Source organism: Neolamprologus multifasciatus, chromosome 19, assembly GCF_963576455.1.
Source record: "Neolamprologus multifasciatus chromosome 19, fNeoMul1.2, whole genome shotgun sequence".
Taxonomy (NCBI): domain Eukaryota; kingdom Metazoa; phylum Chordata; class Actinopteri; order Cichliformes; family Cichlidae; genus Neolamprologus; species Neolamprologus multifasciatus.
In genome coordinates this window covers 10,437,716-10,459,707 of record NC_140457.1, presented here as the reverse complement: position 1 = coordinate 10,459,707, position 21,992 = coordinate 10,437,716, and the positions used below count along the sequence as shown (strand labels likewise).

At 40.8% G+C, this 21,992-nt stretch overlaps 2 protein-coding genes across 6 annotated transcripts in view; one reads left to right on the top strand and one right to left on the bottom strand.

Annotated features, from left to right (window-relative positions):
- sash1b (SAM and SH3 domain containing 1b) overlaps nucleotides 1–19,173 on the top strand; it is a 57,190-nt gene extending 38,017 nt beyond the window's left edge. For 2 of the 4 annotated variants that reach the window (XM_085144061.1, XM_085144060.1), the window contains exons 3-19: nucleotides 5,165–5,293; nucleotides 5,791–5,841; nucleotides 6,182–6,231; nucleotides 8,504–8,544; nucleotides 8,835–8,921; nucleotides 9,040–9,152; nucleotides 9,521–9,619; nucleotides 10,634–10,766; nucleotides 11,127–11,518; nucleotides 12,121–12,195; nucleotides 12,518–12,661; nucleotides 12,763–12,895; nucleotides 13,125–13,294; nucleotides 13,382–13,588; nucleotides 14,185–14,335; nucleotides 14,811–14,942; nucleotides 16,138–19,173. In XM_085144061.1, the coding sequence (XP_085000187.1) occupies nucleotides 5,165–5,293; nucleotides 5,791–5,841; nucleotides 6,182–6,231; nucleotides 8,504–8,544; nucleotides 8,835–8,921; nucleotides 9,040–9,152; nucleotides 9,521–9,619; nucleotides 10,634–10,766; nucleotides 11,127–11,518; nucleotides 12,121–12,195; nucleotides 12,518–12,661; nucleotides 12,763–12,895; nucleotides 13,125–13,294; nucleotides 13,382–13,588; nucleotides 14,185–14,335; nucleotides 14,811–14,942; nucleotides 16,138–16,808 (2,778 nt within the window). In that variant the 3' untranslated portion in view covers nucleotides 16,809–19,173. Of the gene's footprint in view, nucleotides 1–413; nucleotides 1,101–5,164; nucleotides 5,294–5,790; nucleotides 5,842–6,181; nucleotides 6,232–8,503; nucleotides 8,545–8,834; nucleotides 8,922–9,039; nucleotides 9,153–9,520; nucleotides 9,620–10,633; nucleotides 10,767–11,126; nucleotides 11,519–12,120; nucleotides 12,196–12,517; nucleotides 12,662–12,762; nucleotides 12,896–13,124; nucleotides 13,295–13,381; nucleotides 13,589–14,184; nucleotides 14,336–14,810; nucleotides 14,969–16,137 lie in introns of those variants that run through there. The other 2 variants (XM_085144062.1, XM_085144063.1) reach the window with 2 other exon arrangements.
- Nucleotides 14,709–21,061, bottom strand: ddo (D-aspartate oxidase). 2 transcript variants are annotated; one of them, XM_085144083.1, is made up of 6 exons: nucleotides 21,000–21,061; nucleotides 20,806–20,870; nucleotides 18,990–19,177; nucleotides 18,765–18,873; nucleotides 18,495–18,671; nucleotides 14,709–18,370 (listed from the first exon to the last, which is right to left on the bottom strand). In XM_085144083.1, the coding sequence occupies exons 3-6, from the start codon at nucleotides 19,162–19,164 to the stop codon at nucleotides 17,812–17,814; spliced, it is 1,020 nt and encodes a 339-aa protein (XP_085000209.1). In that variant the 5' UTR covers nucleotides 19,165–19,177; nucleotides 20,806–20,870; nucleotides 21,000–21,061; the 3' UTR covers nucleotides 14,709–17,811. The 2 variants fall into 2 exon arrangements, with proteins under 2 accessions (XP_085000209.1, XP_085000208.1); XM_085144082.1 differs by having other exon boundaries at nucleotides 18,990–19,171; nucleotides 21,000–21,012.
- Between the last annotated feature and the right edge of the window lie 931 nt (nucleotides 21,062–21,992).

The window sequence follows — 21,992 nt, the reverse complement described above, 5'->3', positions numbered from 1 at the left end:
AGTGAGCACAGAGGAAACATTACTGCTTCTTCTATTTTATTTTTTATTTTTATCTTTTATGGCACTTCAAACTAGTATGTCCAGTTTACTTAGCTCTTCATCCCACTGTCATTACCTTCACCGCCCTTTTATTTGAATACCAGTAACTAATAGTTGGGGAGACAGAGCTGTTATTTGCTGCCACCTGCTGGTGAATTAGGGCAAAAACTGTATGCTGGCTGACATCTGAGGACCATCCGGATTATTGATTTGTCATATGGATTGTTTCTTTGTACCTTTTCATTATGGTTCATGTTATTCCCTTTTCTGTAAGGTCATCATTAAAGAGGAAGACTGCTGGGCTCTTCTTCAACACTTCATCCAGTCCGGCTGTGAATGTTTGGATTAATTTTTCTATTCAATCGTAGCAAATACATTCAGCTAAATGAATTTCAGTAATAGCTGTTTTTGTACTACTGTTAAATCTATTAGTAGTATAGATAAACTTATACTGTCCTTTTAACCAGCTATACCAATTACTACTAATCTCTTTTGACATATACTGATTTCTTTTAATCATTTATAGATGCACTCACTTAGTTGGTTTACTAATCTTTCCATTCACCCCATGCCTACAGCAGAAGTACCCCCTGGGGTGCACATCTGCTAAGGTGTGATCTGAAGAGCCTCCATATCAGCAGAGGGAGACATTCATGACCTGCAACCACACTGGAAAAAAAAAATCCCCCGATGTATCACTCTCCCAACTCCACTGCAGACATAAACATGCAGCCACACTTTCATACACTGAGAGGTGGTGGTTTATTTGAACATGTGAGTCAGCCAGTCCCTGTGGGCTGCAGCTGGAGAGAGTACAGTGCCCCACCCAGCAGCAGCAGGAGCAGCGTCAAATGTGGTTGTAACTCCCCCAACCTGCCCTCCCCCTCTCCCCCTCTAATTTATGCACGCTGGACTGCCCTCCCCTTTACTTCAGGATGTATTGTCCTCCACTCTTTAAACTGAGTTAAGTATTCAAAGGGAGCCATTCACTTACAGAACTGTGGTGGAACTAAAGGGCAACTACTGGATGGCCGCTGTTGGCACACAGATGTCTGTTTGCGGTGAGTGTATTTTTATGTGTGTCCTGGAATGCGGCGCTATGGTCGGAGGTGGTAGTTTTCTGTAGATTAACAAGAGGATCTCTGAATTCTCGTTGCCTTTTTTCTGCTCTTGGTTTTTGCTTTTGAATCTTTCTCTGTGCTTTCAAATGCTTTTGTTAATAAGTTATTAACCAAGTCAGTGCTTGTCCTCACATGATCCTTTGAAACATCACTCAGTGTAATGTGTGGAAGGCATGTAGTGATCTTTATTAGGTCCCCTGCTGAACTGTAACCATACAGTGTCGTTTGGTTTGAATTAAGCTGTTCAAATCAAACACGAGGCTTTAGTAAATAAAAGGTTGTTAAAATAGATGCAGACATGGACTTTTTCACATTGTAGATCTGGTGCTCAGAGCACAGAACCCAACTCAGATTTCACTAATTGACTTAAAAGAAGATCTTATGATCTTTATAACTATGTCAACCTTCTCATACTCGACATATTGACCTCTGACATAACATGACCTACATTTCTGTCTCAGAGCAGGATAAAAAAAATAATTTGCTGATACTTTGTGACCCAGGTGTGGTTAAGGCAAGCCAGAGGAACTGTAAAAACACTCATTAGACACTCTTGGCCCTGGGGGCATGTGGATCTTTTGTCTGCCCATGAGATGCTTATTGCTCGAGAAACGTGACACCACGCTCTCCTTTTCCAGCCTCTGTGGTCGATGTCTCATGCTACAGTTTTGGCGCAGACTCTGCTAATTTGGAAACAGTCGAATTTCAAGCACGCTACAGTATTTTCGTCAGTCATCTCCGAGGAAGAATGTGCGAGATTGTTTATTCGATTTAACGTTCAGCTCACTTTTCTGACTGTATACTTAAGTTGTGTTTAGATTTGTCTATAACAGGGAAGTATACACACTAGACATCCACCATGTGTAATAAGCACTTAGGGTGCCGCAGTGTCATGTGGCTGCTTTACAATGGGCTGTTTATGTGAATCAGTGGCAGTCGGAGGCAGAAGAGCGACTGCAGCCAGGCACAGTGCAGAGCTTCTCAGTCGGCCTAAGCCTTGTTCCTCCTCTATATGAAAAGCAGCCAGATTTTCAAGCCTTCTTGGACTCGGGGGCATGTCATTTACAAAATGAATGGGCCTCTCTTCTGGACAGTTGAGGCAGTCAGAGTCCATCATGACACAAGACAAGTGGGCCCACAGTATTACTTTCCACTGCAGAGGGCTGTTTTCTGCAGGCCCGTTTGCATGCCTTCAGGATATGGCATGAGTGAAGCAAGATAATAAACATGCGTGAAACAGCTTATGAACATTCTGGACGGCTATTACGAACACAGTTTGACTTAAATCATGACTGGACGTGATGACAAGCTGTCTTCCTACATCTTCTGTTTTTGCAGGTTTACCATCGCTGTTGATTTCTGACATTTTCATGCGCTTAGTTTCAGAAAATCCTGCTAAACAGGCTACACAGTTGTTAATTACATGGGGGGAAATTAGTAGACTCACTTACTTTACTCACTAAATTTAATTAGATTTTATCCACCTCGCTTTCCTTGTATTTGTTCACACATATATTTTTTTCTCCATCCCTTAGTCACTTAGTCACATTGGAAATTGCTAAATAAAACCTCTTCAAGCACCATCTTCACAAGACCAAACCTAATGCACAGAGGCGGCTAATATAGTTAAGCCAGGCTTTCTCAAACTCAGGCTTTAGTGTGGACAGGTTGCTAACTGGCCTTTTTTAAATGTATTCTTTTCTTTTCAGTGTAAAACTATGAGCAGACCCCCCCCCCCCCCCCCCCCCAAACCATATAGACCACAAACTGTGTCTCGGAATGAGCCTTTCAGGTTTGCAGCTGGTTGCAATGTCAAAACCTGATAAGCACAAACCACCACAACCCCAACCCCCAGCATCCCCCCCTGCTGTAAACAGTTTCCTTGGTATCACAGACCCACCCTCTTTAATTCCAAATGTGGAGCCAAAGTCTCCCATTGTTATTTATTTGCCAGTGTTGTTTTCTTCTAACTATAAAATGTCCAAGTCATGAGAAAAGAAATGCAAAGAGCAGACACAACAGACTTGCTTTATTACTAGTATTTCAGGAACTGAAGCTGCAATCGATAGTTTTTATTTTTGTCAGCGCGCTGTAAATGCATCAACATTTACAGCTCATTGACTGAAAGTAAAACCTGTCCCTTACAACTCTTTTTCCTTAGGCACTTGAAAAAAGGGGATCCGATTTCTTTAAGTTTTCTCGTTCCTCTTCTTCTTACCTACACAGACATACTGCTTTAATCCTGGTTTCTATAACCATGCCATTGTTTTACAGAATCACCATTTAAATAATATAAAAACAATTTTGGCTATAATTACAAATAAATAATCAATGAGAGAGAAATTTCGGAGCCATTTTCATGCATGACCTCAATAAGAATCTGGAGAATCATGCTGCAACATCAACTCCTGCAATAATTTCACATGGGTCAAATCAGACCTTTCACATGCTTTGTACTAAATGTTACTGGCAAGTTCAGACATTTAATGTCAAAACTGGCTGATGGGGTGATGCCTAGACAAGTTCAGGGTTGCAATGCATGTGTAATGTGTCTGTAATATATATTGTGTCGTCCAGGTCGTCTGACAGATTCCCCTAATTGAATGTGCTCCCTCAATAACCTGTGAAGTATCCTGAGTTGAAAATAGTCTGTGGACCTGTGAGACATGAATTAACTTGTTAGAAAGAACTGTAGGCACGGTTACAGGCAAGTCCACAAAGAAATATCACCTCACTCTGCAGTTTTCCCGTGAGACTACAGAGAATCTTATTGTTTACTTTCACCGCTCTCACACCATCACTTCCTAAACATCACAGGCAGGCAGCTGTCTTCATTGAGAAACTTCTATAAAGTTACTGGACGCTTCCTGCTTAGCACCTCGCAGACAGAGTTGGCAACAAGCTGGGAACATGGTGGAGACTAGTAACGAGTCTCCACCCAAATAAAAGACAGAAACAGAGCTTAAAGCAGAATGCATGAGGATTTACACTCCCCAGGTGGGCAGAAACACCATTTCAAATGAATGCTAATGTTGCCCCGTGTCTGCTAGACCTATGTGACTGTATGCTAACATTGACCCTAACAAGCTTAAAGGGTGATATGATAATGTTGTAGTGTTTTTAGAGTCGCCAAATGTTAAAGGCAAATAAAAACCATCACAATTTGGTTTTTTTGTTAAGTTTTTTTTTTTTGGTTTAGTAATCCTCTATCACAGGTGTTATACGAGTTTTTTTTGTAAAAGAGGAAAGGTTGTTTTGTGAGCAGAAAGCTTATATGGGTTGGTCATGATAACAAACATTAACAGTATTTTTTGAGAGTTACTTTAAATTCTTCTGATTTAAAACTTCCTGTTTAGAGCTAGAATCATTTCCATGAAAAGAAAATTCCCACAATGTGTTAATTCCTGATCCCAAGGGTCACTGAACCATAAAGCTCAGCACAGATGCTGTGATTTATTATCTTCCCACACAACAAGAGGCACACAGCATTCAGCTTTTACAATTGAAGGAAACCAAAAAGGGGGTTACATGCAGGAGAACGAGCTGTGTGTCAGGGCAAAGACTCACGATCCCACTGAGTGATTCTGCTTCTCCTGATTTACGGAAGACTGAACCGTGGCCTCTTAAGTCAAGTCCCGATGACTGTGAGAGCAGAGTGAGTGTTGCAGTTGCGTCACACGCTGCCTCTTCTGGCCTTGAGGTCAGGTCTAAGGAGGGCTGAGGAGGTGGGATGGGGTCACCGAGCAGGAAGATGATAAGCTGGTGCAAACGGAGTTGGTATTGCAGCCGGGTGTCTTTGATGCGTTATCTTATGCCCTGGTGCTTTATCTCAGTGGTTCATGGCTGTTTATGTTACTGGTGTCAGTGCTAAACTTTCAAACAATGGCTTCATGTTTACAGTGGTTGCCTGCTGTTCAGTATCTTGGTCAACCCTCACGGGCTGTCGCTTTCCTCTCCTGATCCGTGCTCGTATCTGAGTGCCAGTCTGAATCCCTCTCTTGCAGGATGGCTCGGTGGGGAACCTAGATGACCTGGCTCAGGAGTACTCTCAGTATTACGGCACCTCCCTCAGTGACGTATGCGAAAGGATGGAGGAGCTACGGAAACGCAAAGTAGTGCAAGATGCAGAGATGGTAAATTGTCTTTTTCTTGTCCGTTAAGATCAGGGTTTAAGGTTTAGTGTGGAACTATTGAGAAATTTATATTAGTGCATTTAGTATCCATTAGTCAGCTGTTTATTCACTCTGAACTTAGCCCAGCTGTTTTCAGGCCTCATGCAAGCAGAAGGGGACAAAATCCACCTACCTGCACTTTTTAAAAGTCACGTTACCACATTGTATTTTTGTTTATGTAAGTTAGCGGCTCTACAATAAATAGATCCCTTATTGATTTTCTCATCTTGCATGAAAGTGAGTAAGCATATTTTCTCACATGCAGAGCTGTCCCTGAGGTTGGGTCTTGACTGCAACTTGTTTTTAGTTTCTGATTCTGACTTTTGGTTTTTTACCTTAGGTTAACTTTTTGACTGAGTCACCTTTTGGGTGATTCAGTCAAATGAAAATTTTGTCTGTTCTTATGTTACGATGACACTATGATTTACTCCTCCACTTCCCGTGTATGTGTGTTTCAGGGAAAGATTGACTCAGTGGCCACATCAGTGCAGCTGCGCTCACAGATCCAGGTGAGCGTCCAGCTCTGAGCGTGTCAGACCCCGGGAGAAGGCAACTTCCTTTTCCGTGTGTCAGCAGACAGGCTGATAAGAGGCAGAGGAATTGGCTAGTCATGATTTATCCCGAGTCAGTGTACTGGGCCACAAAGTAACATCCGAGTGACTGCGGGGAAAAGAACTGGCCTTGACATTGTTCTTGGAAGTAGATCCTAAAATATGATGACGTATGACAAGTTATATATGGAAGTTTTTTAGGTTTGGTGAATGTCTGGATTTTAATCCAGCTGAGTAGAAAAAGATTTGCCATTCCCTGTATATATGTATATTTAACATGTGTTTTTCATGTCCTTAGGAATCTCTAGGACTCAGCAGCACCATGTCGACTCCAGAGACCGAAAGGAGGTAAAAAGAATATATACATATAAAAATAACCCTTTAAAAATACATGAGTATAGCACAGCTTCCCTGACTTTGGGAAGTATTGTGGGGAAGTATCGAGGAAAAGATGATTTAATGCAATATATAAGAAAATTAATATAGCTACTCGTCCACATAATATTTATTGTGGATGCTTTACACTCTATATGCTTATTATTTATTTAAAGTCCATGACTTCTGGAAGCTGCACTGCTATGACTCTTCCTGTATGATCTCCACCGCCCCGTGGACACGTGCATTTCCTCTGTTTCCTGGTGTCACATTTATGAAGTATTTCTGTGTAACCTCCAAACTTCCTTCCTTCCTTTCATTGTTTCTTTGGACACATTTTGAAGATTAGTCACGTTTTGTCATTGGAAAGCTGAATAAGATCGAATAATTTATATGATGAGTAATGAGAAAGCGACATATTGATTTTATTAGATTTGTTTGTGCAGATACAAAAGTTTCCTGAAAGTTGAGTAATAGCTGTTCTCGTTTTTCAGGATTTAATTATCATTGCAAAGAGGCCTGTTTTATTCAGAACCTGGACGGTGATGGAACTGTGTAATTCCTGTTAGAACAGGATTAGCAGGAATCCTACTCTGCCCCCTAGTGGGATCACTCCATAGGAATTTCATGAATGCGACTATCAGCAAAATTAGGGCTCCTTTTTGGAAACAAGCATGTTGCTTTTACACTTTTTAAAAACGCACAAAATAGTTGGAGCTTATCTTCAATATGTAATGTGCAAAAGTATTGAGCCACACATTATTTCTTTATGTTTTGCTTTCAACAAGACAGACTTTCTTGTGATTTTTGAAGGTGTTTTTACAGAACTTACTGAAGTCTCATTAGAAATGGTCTCAGTTGAAGGGTGGCTGTCAAGACGCAGTTATTAAGGAATGGAATATGAGCTTTGAGCTGTGCCAAATTACACAAGGACTGAACACATAATCAGTGGCAAGTGGTGTTATGAAGTGAGATACAGTAGAGAGACTGTCACCATGTCTTCAACATCACTGTCTGCATTTCAGCCAGTGATGTTGAAGACCTTTGTGCATGATTCCTTCAACTTTGAGAAGAAGTTTCTGCTGCCAATACTGTAAAAGCATACCTGGATAGAAAAACGCACAATGGAACACATATCAGGACCTCAACCACTCAACAAGCAGTGTGGGATCATCTTGAAAGGCCAGCCAACATCCAGAGAAGAGCTGTTAATGTCCTTTAAGAACCGCCGAGAACTATTTCTGAAGAATAGTTAAAGAGATTACAAGGAAGCTCACCTGAGAGAGTCCAGACTTTTTAAGAATAAAGGTGGTCATACCAAATATCAGCTTTAAAGCTGAGTGGAATTGTACATACATCCATTCGCTTCTGCTAATCCAATTCAGGGTTGCAGAGGGCTGGAGACTACCCCAGCTACTATAGGGCGAGAAGCGGGGTTCATACTGCACAGGTTGTCAGCCTGACACAGGCCTAAATAAACTCTGTTTGCACATCGTTCAGTTGCTGCACCCATTTTCCAATTTTCCTAGCAAAATATAAAGAAAAGTTAAGAAGCATAAGACTTTTGCACAGTACCTGCGTACTCTGGATACAGTAACCTTAAACCAGGCTGACACACAACAAATACAAATCAATAACAAAACAAACAAAGCAGTTAGCATTTAAAATATTACTAAGCAACTCTATAATCAGAAACAAACCCGTGACGTCCGATTTAAAAGCATAAACTTGATCTGGCTTCAAAGTGAATGACCACAAACAAGCGTGAACAGAGAGAGGCTGTGAGAAAGACGGACACAAACAAACAGTCAAGAGAGATGAAGAGAGAGGCAGAAAGAGAGAGTGAAAGTGTGCAGGGAATGCAGAGGCCACGTTGGTGCCGCCGCTGCTGCAAAACCCCAAACGGACAAGAACAGGGCTCCATTGTTCCAGAGATGGACGCAGAGCACTGATCGGTGTTCATCGGCCAAGAGCGAGCCAGTCTGTTTGATTTGCCTCTAATGTGATGCTAGTGTCTTGAGGCACAGTGTGTTTTTTGTTTGTTTGTTTTTTTATTTCAGTTTATTTTTGATTTAATTTTTTTTTAGTCTGAAGTTGAGTTGTTAGGGGAAATGGTAGGATAGCAGTAAAAAAGATGAAGAAAATAACTTTGGACAGCAGGTAGTGTCGTGTTCTTTAGTTTGATGTTTGTTTGTTTTTTATTTGAGCTTTTCTGGGTAACTGAATATTTTTTGTTAATTTTTAGGTTTCCTGTTCACAAATCCAGCTCGGACGATGGATCAGGAGGTAAGTCCAAACTTGACTGGTATATTTTGTTTTATTGTCATGTACTCATTTTTTATTCTATGTTAAATAAATATGAGTTTTCACATGTTCATTTACACACTTAATCCTTCCTAATCACCACTAAGATTTGTTCATTTATTTCTTCTGGAGAAATGGAGGGAATTCTTTCCCTTACCATACTACTTTATTGTTTACCTGTTTATCAATTTGGGGTGATTATACTTTGAATCTGTTTTGTTGTTGTTGTTTTTTTAATTTCTCCTGTGCTAAAATTGGTTTATATGTTATAGGAAAATGGGATGGAAAACGAAAGAGCAAGTCTTTTTGGCAAAGTTTCAAGAAGTCCCAGAAGGGTGTCGTTCGTCAGATTTCAAAAGGTACCTCAAATAAACACAAAAAATTGCTTTTGATTTTTTTGACATTAAGAATGTTTCTTAAATTTCGTTGTGTTTCGTCGTGTTCGTTAATGTCAGGTGTCATTGCTAATTTTTGCAGGTGATGATGTTGGGTTTGTGGCCAGTGAAGTTACGATGAGCGATGAGGAGCGAATTCAGCTGATGATGATGGTGAAGGAAAACATGATCTCCATAGAGGAAGCCCTGGCACGGGTAGGATGTTCTGCATCCCAGAGAAACTCAACTTTAGATTATCCAGCTGCTGTGTTATTTTGACCTTGTGGGGGGGGGGGGGGACACACATTTTTATGGATAAACTACAAGAAAGTGTTATCATATTGTAGGAAACTTTGTATCCATGCATCACGAAAAAAAGTCCTGGTGCGATTTAATCTTTCTTATGCAGATATGTGGTCAAACTAGGGTTTAATCTGCACAGTGAATATCATGCAATTTTTATAATTCATCATAAAATACTACATACTACATTTTCCAGGATTACTTCCTCTTTGACTGATTGGCTCCTCATAATAGACTCTAAATCTACATCATTAACTAACAGGCTCATTCTTTTTTTGCAGCTGAAGGAGTTTGAAATACAAAACAGACAGACATACAAGGCTGATCTCACAGAGTCCACTGATCCCTTCAGTACCCCAAATGAGTCGTTCAGCTGTAACGTAAGTCTCTAAGGGCATCTTATTTGCTTTTTAATGCTGAATCACTACTTCAGACAGTGTGTTGTGCATGAGGACCTCCAATTTACCCGTGCCAATACTGCTGAGGCGTTGACAGTGCCCTTTTCTTTTTCGCTCTGTCCCGATGATGAACCAGGGCCCCTCTAAAGCCCTGCAGCTCAGGGTCCTTTCCCAACTGCAGGGCATTGGATGAGCTTCTATTCATTGCTGTCAAAGCCCTAACCCCCTATTGTGCTGTGGTGAGCGGGTGGATTCAGCACAGGGCTCTGCTATGCAGGCTGCAGCTCTATTATGCGTGGGTGGGGTGATTAGGGGGCTCAGGTTCAGGGCACATTTTTCACATTAGTCTGTATGGCCTGACTGTTTCTCTTGACTATATGTATCAATCTCACTTTTCTCTTTTTTGTATTTATGTGACCTTTGTAAAATAAAAATCCTTCTAACTCTGAACTTCTATTGTATATTTCAAGCTGCTAATCAGCTTTCATTTGGTCTCATGATGTCTGTTCTGAGAGATGCATGCCGCTGATGTTATGGTCAGCAGATAATGCTCAGCATGCATGACCCAAGACTGCAAATGCACCACTGATATTTTCAGATAATGGTTAAGGTGATTTCCAAGCAGATAGCTATTTAATTTTCCGTACATAGAAGGCTTTTTTTTAGTCTGCTGTGGCCCACTGTGTATGTGTTAGCTCTCTGCACGGGGCCCCAGTGTCATCACTGTGGTTTCCTACCACATATATTTATATTAAGCTACAAGCTTCTACAACAAATAGTTGCAAAGCATCCACAGCAAGTACGCTGATGAGTTACTAGAAATGAGAGTAATTAAGATGGCTCACATTTTTAGGTTTGCACACTGTAGTATACAAAAAGCAAAAGTGTTGCATAATATCTTCTGACCTACTGAGAATATTAGGCCTCAGAGCCAAAGTGTTGTTCACCTTACAGATGTTGTCTATTAATACAGTTCTTACTATTCTTTTCCATCAGCCCTGCGACCTGTCAGACAACGAACAAGAGGAATCTGTCACATTCAGGAGGCTCCACAAGCTGGTCAACTCAACCCGGAAAACGAAGAAGAAGCTGATCAGGATTGATGAGTCTAAGAGGCCTGGAGCAGAGGGTACTAAAACTACTCTCAGATAGTATCTAATGTGGTAGAGGAAGCAGTGTGGCACACCGCGGTGCTGAATGTGGCATTTATGTGGCATATTTATAGCATGTTTTTACTTTTCCCCTGCTTTAAATAATGCTCAAAAAACCACAATCTGGCAAGTTTCCAAACATAAAAGTATCAAATACAGTTTTATTGGCAGATTGGAAAAGCTCTCTGAAGCAGTAGATGCTGTAACAATCTTATTTCTTTAGTATTGACCATGAATGGCTCACAAATTGCAGCTATTGTCAAATAATTAATAAATGCAGTTGCTGATTGTATTAGATTTGTTAATAAACTCTCTTCTATTCTCTTTTTACCCACCAGAGAGTCTGAATGCAGACGGCCTTCCCTGTGGAGATGCCAGCATCTCTCTATATTCAGGTTTGCAGAGGAAACCTTTAGTCTGTCCAGTGGACTTCCTGGCTTCAACTCTGCAGGAGCAACTCTCCTATAACCGAGACCCGGACAGCCTGACCACCTCGCCGTCAACCAGCAGCGTGGACACCTGCAGTAGCCAAAAGACCTTCCAGACCTTGAGCAAGTCTAGTGGTAGCCCTATTCACCAGGAGACCAACATAGCAGGGGAGGTGAGGGAGCCAGGTGAAGGCTCTTCCTTTTCTGAAACAGAGGGCTGCAGTGAGGAACCCAAAATTGCACGCTCGGTGACCGATGGCGCGCTGCGTCACCCGGTCCTCAACCCACTCAGTCACCACGGGGTGAGTACACAGGCGCATTTAAATAAAGACTGCAGTCTAGATTGTTGTTTAGTAACGAATCTTTTCACCTCCATTGTTAGTGAGTTTGCACCATTGGTACCATTATTTAAGCGTCTCAATGAGGCAACAACAAACTGCCCATTTAAACTGGCCTTTAGTTTGAAAGAGAGTCTGACTGGCTTAAAGGCACACTCACATAAAGTTCTAAATTCCTAAACATGTCACAGTTTGTACATAATAGACTCTTATTCTTATCTTCTTGTTGTCTTGTATTTGTACAGAAACTCAGGATTAATGCTTAACTAAACAAGACTGGTGCCTATCAGTGGTACCATACACCATCACTGATCCTGGTTAAACGTAAACATAGTTGAAGTCTATTTAAGAATGAATAATAAGCAACTCCAGGAACTAACAAACCAATAGACGTGTACATTTTACATAACACTGTCTTTTTATTTATTCATTTCTCTATGTCAGCCTTATGTTGTTATTCTTGTGTCTTAAAAGCATAAATGGTGGGAAAAAATTGCACCTGCAGCAGAAGACTTTCCAACCGTGCTCTAAAATCTCATTTCTTGCTTTCTCTTGTTTTTTCACAGAGAGCTTCTAGCTTTGGAGGATTTGACCTGACCAACCGCTCAGTGACTGCAGTCAGCCCTGAGAACGATAACACTGTATGTGGCACTAAATGTGACCTGAATCAAAGTCAACTTTATTGTCTGTAATATGTAGAGAATATACGCAGTATTGTGTAGCCCACTGTGTGCAACAAGAATGGATCAAAAACGATGAAATTAAATAGAGAGCCATAAAGATTTGTGACACAGATATGAAAGTAAATATGAGATTATGAAGTATAAATATGAAGTACACAAGATTTATTAAAACATATAAGCTGTGCAAGGAATCCTAAAGCTATCTAAATAAATATGAATTATAAGTTTAACCTCATTTACTTAATTCCATCCTCTTTACTTCTCTGTGCTTGTAAATTAGATCAAAACTGGAGACGGGGATTTGAGAGATGGCGTTAAATTCCCACCAACACCTCGTATCTCTCTGGGTAAAAAAGTCAAGTCTGTGAGAGAGACGATGCGCAAACACATTTCCAAGCGATACCATAGTTCTCTCTCTGAGCAGGTATGTTTTTAGAAGCATTTATGTGTGTTATCATTGTAAAGTATGGGTGTGAGGATTGTTAAGCAGGCGTAATGAATATTTTTTGTCCTTATATCTTCCAGTCAAGTCCAGATCGCTCTTCCAGCTGCCCTCACTCGCCTCAGACAGACTCGGACTCTTTGGAGAAGCCCAAACTGAAGCCAGGAGGGTCCGTGGAAAGCCTGAGGAGTTCGCTCAGCGGACAGAGTTCCATGAGTATGTCTGTGTGTCGTGTATATTCTAATAACTCTCGGTATTTGTTTAAACTTGATGTTTATCGCCTTTGAAGTAGTCTAAACGTTCTGATCTCGCTGTATTCATCTGTGGTTAAAAAAAAACTGTAACTCCTCAAGTAAAGAAGAACATTTATAATATTTGTCAGATACTAACAGACCCATGATAACTTGTGGTCTTGATGTGATGTCTTCTTTTCTGATTCGTGCAGGTGGTCAGACGGTGGGCACCACCGACTCCTCCAACAGCAACAGAGAGAGTGTGAAGTCTGAGGATGGAGAGGAAGACGAGCTGCCTTACCGTGGACCCTTCTGTGGACGTGCTCTGGTTCACACAGATTTCACTCCAAGTCCCTATGACACCGACTCCCTAAAGCTGAAGGTAGGCTCTGTTATATTGCTCACTACTTAGATATGAGCTCGTACTGAAAAACAAAAAAACTCAAGCTCAGCTTATCTCGATTCGCAGAGCGGAGACATCATCGATGTCATTAGTAAGCCTCCGATGGGTACGTGGATGGGCATGCTCAACGGTAAAGTCGGAACCTTCAAGTTCATTTATGTGGATGTTCTGAACGAAGAGGAGGTGAAGCCCAAGAAAACACGCAGGAGGAGAAAGGCCCGGCAACCCAAACCCACCTCTGTGGAGGAACTGCTTGATCGCATCAACCTCAAAGTAAAGAAAGGCGTGCATTTGTGATTAAAAGCAGTGACTAAAATACTTGCATGTGATTGGTTTTAGCTCTATTTAAAGGAACAGTTTGACATTTAGGGGAAGTACACTTACTTGCTTTCTTTTTGAATTTTGATAACAGCAACCACCTTCAAATCTGTACAGACTAATATTATTCCCCCACCTCCTCACTAGTAAAGTGTTACATACTGTTTGTTAAATCCATGGGGAAATAAAGTGCAAAAGCAACTAGATATGATAGTTAAGTTATATGGAAGTATAAAAGTGATAGTTATATTAAGAGTTTTAACATGTTAGTGAGATTTGCCTTTATTTTGTATGATGCTTCCCTCTCCTTTGTCTTAAGCTTCACCTTACTCACAGCAGGCCAATAGGAGTATTTTCTAAAATGTCAAACTTACAAATTTTACCTGTAGCTTAAATTGATTACTTTTCATTTTCATGTTTCATGTGTTGGGAAAATTTTAAGTTAAGCTAACTTCATATTTGTTTTGCAAGATGTGCATGCTCAAATGGCATCCCTCTTACATATTTTAATGGATCTGTTTGTGCACCTTTTTATTAACGCCTTTCTACAGGAGCACCTCCCCACGTTTCTTTTTAACGGTTACGAGGATCTAGACACATTTAAGTTGCTAGAGGAGGAGGACCTGGACGAACTCAACATCACAGACTCGCAACACAGAGCCGTGCTGCTCACCGCTGTGGAGCTGCTGCAAGAATATGATGGTGGGTCAGACAAACAACAGAAAGTCTCGCTCTATCATAGAAATGTCCTCAATCCAAGGGCCACATTTCAAATTAGAATATTTGAGGGTTTAGATGTACAGCTCAGTATCTAAATACTGTGTCTGCAGTAGACACACAGTCTGAGTTTGGTTTCAGCTTCTGTAGACATTTTTTCTGTTGTTGATGCATCTCATGGTTTAATAGTTAAATTTTCAAGAATAAATGAACAAATCCTGCATAATCCTCTTTAACTCAAATAGCCACTGTAATTTGCAAAATTTTACCATTTAATTCATGTATGGCTTGAAACTAGCAACTGGGACCATAATATCAGGAAATTGTTTGAGGTCACAAAGGGGTATTTTTTCTTCTAACCAAGTCTGAGTAGTTGCCCCCTGCTGGCCATCGGAAAGAATGACCTGGAAGTCACAGCTTTTGACTGTCATGCCCCTGGTGGCGGCGTTGTGCATTGCAGGAAGCAGCGACCCAGAGCGAAGCGGTCAGTCTGAAAGCTCACAGGAGAAGCTGCTGCTGGACAGGCGTGGCCTCTTGGGAGACTCCCCACGAGACTCTGGCTGCTACGAGAGTAACGAGAACCTGGAGAACGGTAATGACAACCTGACCCGCCTGTGAACACTGTACGCTTCTTCAGCCCTCCTCTGCCTCATCCCTGTCTAGACTCTCCAGCTCAAGCATTCCAATCCACCAGACTCCGTTTCCATGCTCTTCTGGAAAGACTCTGCTGTCGTCGCATTTACTTCTAGCGCTTCATGTTTTCGTTTTTTTTCCTCCTCAAGCATCGTCATACTTTTTTTCCGTTTCTGCATCACTGAATCAAACTGTTTTGCGGTCACTTGTCTGTTCAGTGCTTCTGAAAGTTGGCATCACTTGCCTTCTCAACATAATACAGAGGACAGGTAACAAGGGGCTAGCAAGTTTACTTACTTGATGTTGAGCTTAGCAGTGACATTTTTCAGGCCTTGGAAGAAGCTGCGTGCAGAGCAGCTTGCAGATCTACAAATAGATCCGCAGTGTTGACTTGTGTGGTGGTTTTTGCATTTGCTGAAAGTGGTGGCTGTTGTGTGATGAGTGTTTAAACAAGCTTTAGGTCTACTTACATTAAAAACAGTACATTTTTGCTGTAAGTGCTCGCTTTATTCACAGCTGTATCATGCTTACAGTGGTTTTTCTCTTTAGACTTAAGTCTACAAACTGTCGAAATGCAAAGAGCTGTGCTTTCTGAATGTCACGTGATTGGAGTACGATGTATGATCAGCCTCACCTTAAAGTGTATTTCCTTTAAGATTCTGATGTTTTTTTTTAGTCCAGTAAAACCTAATGTTGCACAATATTTTATCACGTGCCTGAAGACTGCATATTGCAGCAGAATTAAAATATTTACTTAACAGTGTAAGTGTTTAAAATAAGGCATTTTGTCTCATTGTAAATGCACAAAAATGCAGAGGGCTACTTTAAAATGTTTAACCAACTTCTCATTGAAGTGTGGCACGTTTAGGCCCTGAAGTCAAAGCATTTTCTGAAGTGTGCTTCTGTCGTGGTTGAGTGTGAGGAATAAATCGCTCCATGCTTTACCACAACTGACTGCTTGCTGCTTTTCTTTTACCCATCGTTCATTTTAGTGCACATTTAGCTGCTTGTTTTGACTTTTTTCTCTTTGGTGTCATTTCAAAGTAGACACTTTCCAAGACTCCCTGCTCTGCTGCTGTTGTGTTTAACCCAGATACATGTCACAACTGCCTGGCAGCTGTATGATCTGCGCACACTCCACTTGTTTATTTCAGGAAGGGGCAAAAAGACACGCTCGACCGTCAGCAGATCTTCATCTGGCTTTGAGTCCAGCCACCTCCCATCCCCAGAGTACCCTGTCCTCCCCCTGCCCCCCAAGTCTTCATCCCACAGTAAACCCAGATGCTTCCCCCATGTCCATCCTAACCTCCCAAAGCGCGGTTTGAGCTCAATAAAAGATTGTATTCAGAGCAGATCCTTTGCTAGGAGCCACAGCTGCATGGAGCTAAGAAGAAACGCAGCACAGACTCCGCTACGCCACTGCTTCTCCCTGACGATTCTCCACAAAGATCAGAAGAGAAGACTCCTCCTCCGCCCTAAAGACTTAAATCTGTACAAAAAGAGCACGAAAAAACCACTGACAGACGTGCGTCCATCCTCCCATGCTTTATGTAGGACATCATGCACTGCTGCATGTACCAGCACAGCAACACAGCAGGCACACCCAGAGCTGCCACCCACAGCTCCACCCAAAAGGTCCAATGACCATGTAGCTGCACCTTCCTTATTAAACCCAGAGCGAGAGCGCTTACCGACAGTAATGCCCGACAGAGAGCACATCTTTCTAGGAGAAAGGAAGGGTGCTTCAGTTTCAGCCACTTCTGAAGCTTGTCGGCTGAAACGAAAAGAACTAAGAAGTAAATCTGGCGGTGGAGCCGGTTTCTAACAAGGTCTGTACAGTAAGTGCAGTACAGAAAGGTTTGACTTTACAGTTGTGTTTTTTTTAGCTAAATGGAAATTCTGAAAATGTAACCACAGGTTTTAAAGAAAATATAACAAAGTGGAAACGTGAAGGTCTGTGCTTACGCTGTTAAACCACATTCATGTAGCTACTGACCCCCTCGGTCACAGTTTCAGTGATCTCCATTCAGCTGAATCTGGTTTGTCTCTGCAGTGGACCTGTGCAAAGTCCAACAGTTACACAAGCAGCGCTCGCTCAGTTGTCATTTTTCAACACAAAGCATTCATGAATAATTTACTCATTCTGGGTTCACTGTAATGGAACGTTTTCAAACTGTTAATATGAACTGAGTGTTTTTTGTTGTTGTTGTGTTTATATATAAATATATAATATAATAATGACAGCTGGCCTATACAGACAATTTTGCCCCAGATGGCAAAGTATGGGCGCAAACTAGAAAAGCAATAAGCCGTTTCTTTTTCAGGGTTTATTGACACAATGTCACACTGTGGGGTTGCTGAACCAGAGGCCTTTTTCATTATATTAGGAACACCCCAATCAAAACATCTGCTGTGAAAGGAACCTAAAATTATTAACAGGCAATCAGCTTTTATGATAACAAAATGAATGTTTCCAGACAATGCAAAACATCTCCACTAAATAGTGATACAGAAAATGTTCTTATGTATTATAAGCATAAAAATAACAGCAGTAAATGTTTTTTCTTAAATAAATCTGATGTTTTTACAGTACTGTTACAGAAAGATGTAATGAGGGGTATATATCCTAAAAACCTATTAACGATTAGTTAAATTAAAACTCCACCACTGTTAAATTAAATTATTAAATAATTATATTTCCATAAATGTTTCTTATATATAGTCTTTTTTTTTAATGTAAAATCTACTCTAAATCTACTAAGTGTTCTGTCTGTGCTTAGCTTAGGTTGTGTTAGTAGCCCTGAGTAGAAGTGGGATTTAGAATGTGTTCACAGTTTAGGCTGTGGGGCCATTTCATGAAGGGACTGTTTGACCAGCCCCAGTGTGTCCAGAGCAGTACCCCAGGCGAGGGTAACTCCCCAACCCCCGTGGCCATAGTTGTGGACCACAGGCACCGGCCGGCCCTGCAGCTCTACCACTTCCCTCTCCACCCTTGGGTTCTTCCTGCTGGGCCTCAGGCCGACCCACTCGCTAAGAATTTTGGCTTTGTTGAGTGACGGCTCCAACCTACTGCAGCGCTCCAGGATGCCGTTAGTGTCTCTGTCGTCCACCTGCAGCCGCCAGTCTCCTTCTTGCCTCGTCCCGCCTATAGTGACACTGCGTATGCCGGGGTAGATGTACGTCGTCCCATCTCCATCTCTAATGAAGTGCTGCACCCAGGGGGCCTCCACTTTGAGGACCTGGCCTCTGACTGGGTACACTTGTGTGTCTCCCACCAATACTTTGGAGCCGAGACCGGAGCAGTTGACAATGATATCAAAGCTGTTATTCAATTCTTGAAGATTGTTGACTTTCCTCTGTTCCACTTGACCTCCAGCTTTTCTGAACCTTTAGAGAGGAATTTATGATGTTAACATGACAAACTTTAAATTAAGTAGAGTTCATTTGTAATTAAAAGCTTGTGGATATAATAGTATGACGTGATAAAAGAAGTTTAATGTAGGGGATGAACCTCTTCTCGAGCCATGGCAGGTAGGTGGAGCATTCGCATTTTAAGGTGGTGAAAGCCTGACCAAACTTGTGATCTGGGAAGCGTTTCAGTTCAACATCAGTCATGAGTCGAAAGCCGATCACAAACTCTGACCAGAATGGTTTTTTAACTGCTGGAACCTCTTTAAAAATTTGCCAGCTGCAAGAAATTAGTAGAGAAATCAGTTGTTTGACAATGGATCGGGCTAAGTACTCAACTTTTACAGCATCGTATACAAGTATCAATTGCTACCCAGAGCTCAGCATTACTCCAGCTTCTGGTGCACATTGAGACTGAGCAATGGCCAACAGGTGATCAAAGCTGTCCTTGAACCAGCGTCTTTGTCTTTGCAAGGGAATATCTGATGGAGAAATGCATCATGTAAAGCAAATGTGCACTGCGTTTTTATTTTTATATGCATTGCATAATGTGGTGCAGCTGTAGTGTAAATCTCTGAGACAGATCCTGTTTTCTTACCTGGAAATTGTGCAGCAAACAAAATCCCAGCAGCTCCGTCGCTAGTTGTTTCCGGGCTGAATTTGTCAGCCATCAAAGTAACAGAGCAGAAAGGTAGAGCTTCAACAATGCACACAGCAGTGGAGAATCCAATCACGCCAGCTCCAACAACCACAACCCTGACGCTTTTCATCATGGCAGCTCTGCGCCTCAAACGACAAGAGAATTTTACTAAATGCCAAATAACCTTTGTTATGACTCTTTTAAAAGTTACTCAACGACTTGCGGGTATAAACATGTTACATCATTATCACAACATCTTAACTGACACCCTAGTCCAAGGTTCAATCACATAAAACCCTTATCTTATTCCACGCATTTCAAATTGTCCATTACGAAACAGTCATTGTAAGAGCAACAAACAACAAAGGCTACTGGTGTACCAAATGTCCAAGTCTTGCATTTGCTGTAGCTGTTTAAAATATAACAATTCTGATTGTCCTTTTAGGGTTATATACAAGGACAAAGCACCCTGTATGTGCAGCAATGTCCTCTGCTGAACCTGAGACTTTCACCTGAACAACTTCACAAGAAGTTGCAAAATCATTTTCTCAATTTCATTATTTAGTGTTCGTTTCAAAGACTTTGTTGTTAATGTTGCCTTAAGAGACCTCAAAAACTCACGGTGCCTCAATCCTGCCTTTTACAAATAAATAAAAAGCAGCTCTTACAAAACAGAGCTCTCTTTCTCACAGGCTCTCAAACACCCTGACATTTCTTAGAGTGTATTAAGGATTACTGATACTGATCATGATAAATGTCTATGACTAAAGCCCTTGAAGATGAACAGCCAACTAGTGAACAATATATATAATTACACAATGTTTTAATTACTGCATTGTCACATAAGATATACATGTGTATGTGTGTGCTTTTCTGGGGCCTGAAAAGTTCCAAATTCACCATTTAAAGAACTACTTGCAGACTTGCCCTCTGCACAGACCCAGCGGGTCGGGGTGGAACAGGAAGCTGAGGATAAAGGCACAGAAATGGCTAAGGGGGGGGTTGTTCTCCCCAGAAAGGTTTGGAGGGAATTGATGAATTGATGGTGGAATGAAAAGAAGGGGGTCCACCAGCCAAACTTCAGTTAACAGGCTCTCCTCATTAATTTCTTTTTCACAATGCATAAATGTGTATTCTAGTTATTGCTGCAGCTGAAACTGTCTTACAGATTGTGGAAGTATATTTATTAAATGAATCATCTGTATTTTTCCTAGAATTATCACAAAATAATCCAATTATATATCTAGCTGTAGGTTCTAGCAGTTGTAACAGCAACCATACAAAAATCCACTCCCAACTGCTTTGTTGGAAAGGTACGAATACCTTAGACATTAGTGAAATATAGCTGATATGATGTTGGAAAATATATTCTATTTTCGTTATGTATTTCAAAATAAAAACTTTCTTTTGAAATTTATTTTTTATTAGAAGAAAGTTCGTTTAATATGGAAGTATAATCTAAACTAAATACATGTTGTATGGCTCACTTTAAAAACAAAGTCCCATTGACATTAAAAAAAAATCCCTAGACCTACCCGAGAAGAGCAGAAATCGCAACAAATATAGCAGCAAAGTTCTATAAAGATATGCCTACGATGTGTGGATATTAAATATAGCCATTGCTTGAATGCGCCACTTTGTATGGCTCTCCAGAGTGCAAACTAACAACTAATGAAATAAAGCACATACACGTTGTAAGGAATCGAAAATGCCTATACAGATAAATAAGCCTTATACACACCGAAAGCTCGACAATGCAAATGTATCCACCCACCTAAAATAAAACTGTCTCCTTCTCCCTTCTTCTCTTTCTGTTTTTCTCTCGGGAACGCGCACTTCCTAAATCAAATTTCATTAGTTATGATAGTTTATTAGTTATTTTAAAAGGCAAAATCCCACTGAGTTATTAAAATAAAATAATTTACCATAATGCCACCTATTTAACAATTTGAACAAACTTTTATTAACCGAGAAGGGTTGATTGACAGGGAAAGGTGCGACCCTCAGTGGTAGCTCGGCGTGGATCTCGTCAGAACCTCACATCTCGCGATAGGTGGCTCATATCACGCTCTCGTCCGTCCAGCGAGCGAAGGTAAGGTCCTAAAAGCTGACTACTTCAAATTAAACCGCAGTTTATACGTCCAAGTCCTGTCACCAGACCGAAAAATATTAGTTAACTTCTTTTGAAAGCATTATTTAGGGCGCATTCTTCGCCATTTCTGCTTCTCGTGCCCCCCCTTTCAAGACAGCGGCGGTGCATTGTTTGCTTTGAGACAATTAGCTTGCTTGCTAACATCCATTCGTCTGTAAACATTTAAGCTGAATGTCAGTAAACTCTGTGCAACAGTGCAAAATATTATCTGCAAGTTAATGTATGAGGTGAATGTAAATACCAGTATGGGTTCAATTTTGATTTTGAAAACATGAGGATAAACTAAACAACGACCAATATAATAGACAGTTTTTTATTATACTTATATTATTTATTTTATTGTAATATGAAGAATATTTTTGTTAGTTTAGCAGGACTGATCACTACAGATTAATCAGCTCTGTAATACAAATTCATTCTAGATCTATAATACCAAATGTATGCTTACACGACAGACTCGTATTTGGACAGTCCAACCATGTCTGGTGTCCTAAATGTGACAAATTCCTGAGAAACTGTTGTTATTAATATTTGTCCTACATTTTTACAGATTGAACATTTACTAATGGATAAACAGATAATGTAGATTCCTCTGGTCATGTATAAGTAAGTAGTAATAGCAGTGGTAATACGAAAAAGATCATATATTTAAAAACACACTGTACCTCTGATATAAGCCAAACATATATACTGCTGAGGTCAGAAGTTTATATATATTCATATCATAATGGGCATAAATGTCTTCTTTAAAAGCCCAAAATCACATGACCTTCATGCTCATTATGAGTTCATATAAAATTTTAAACTAA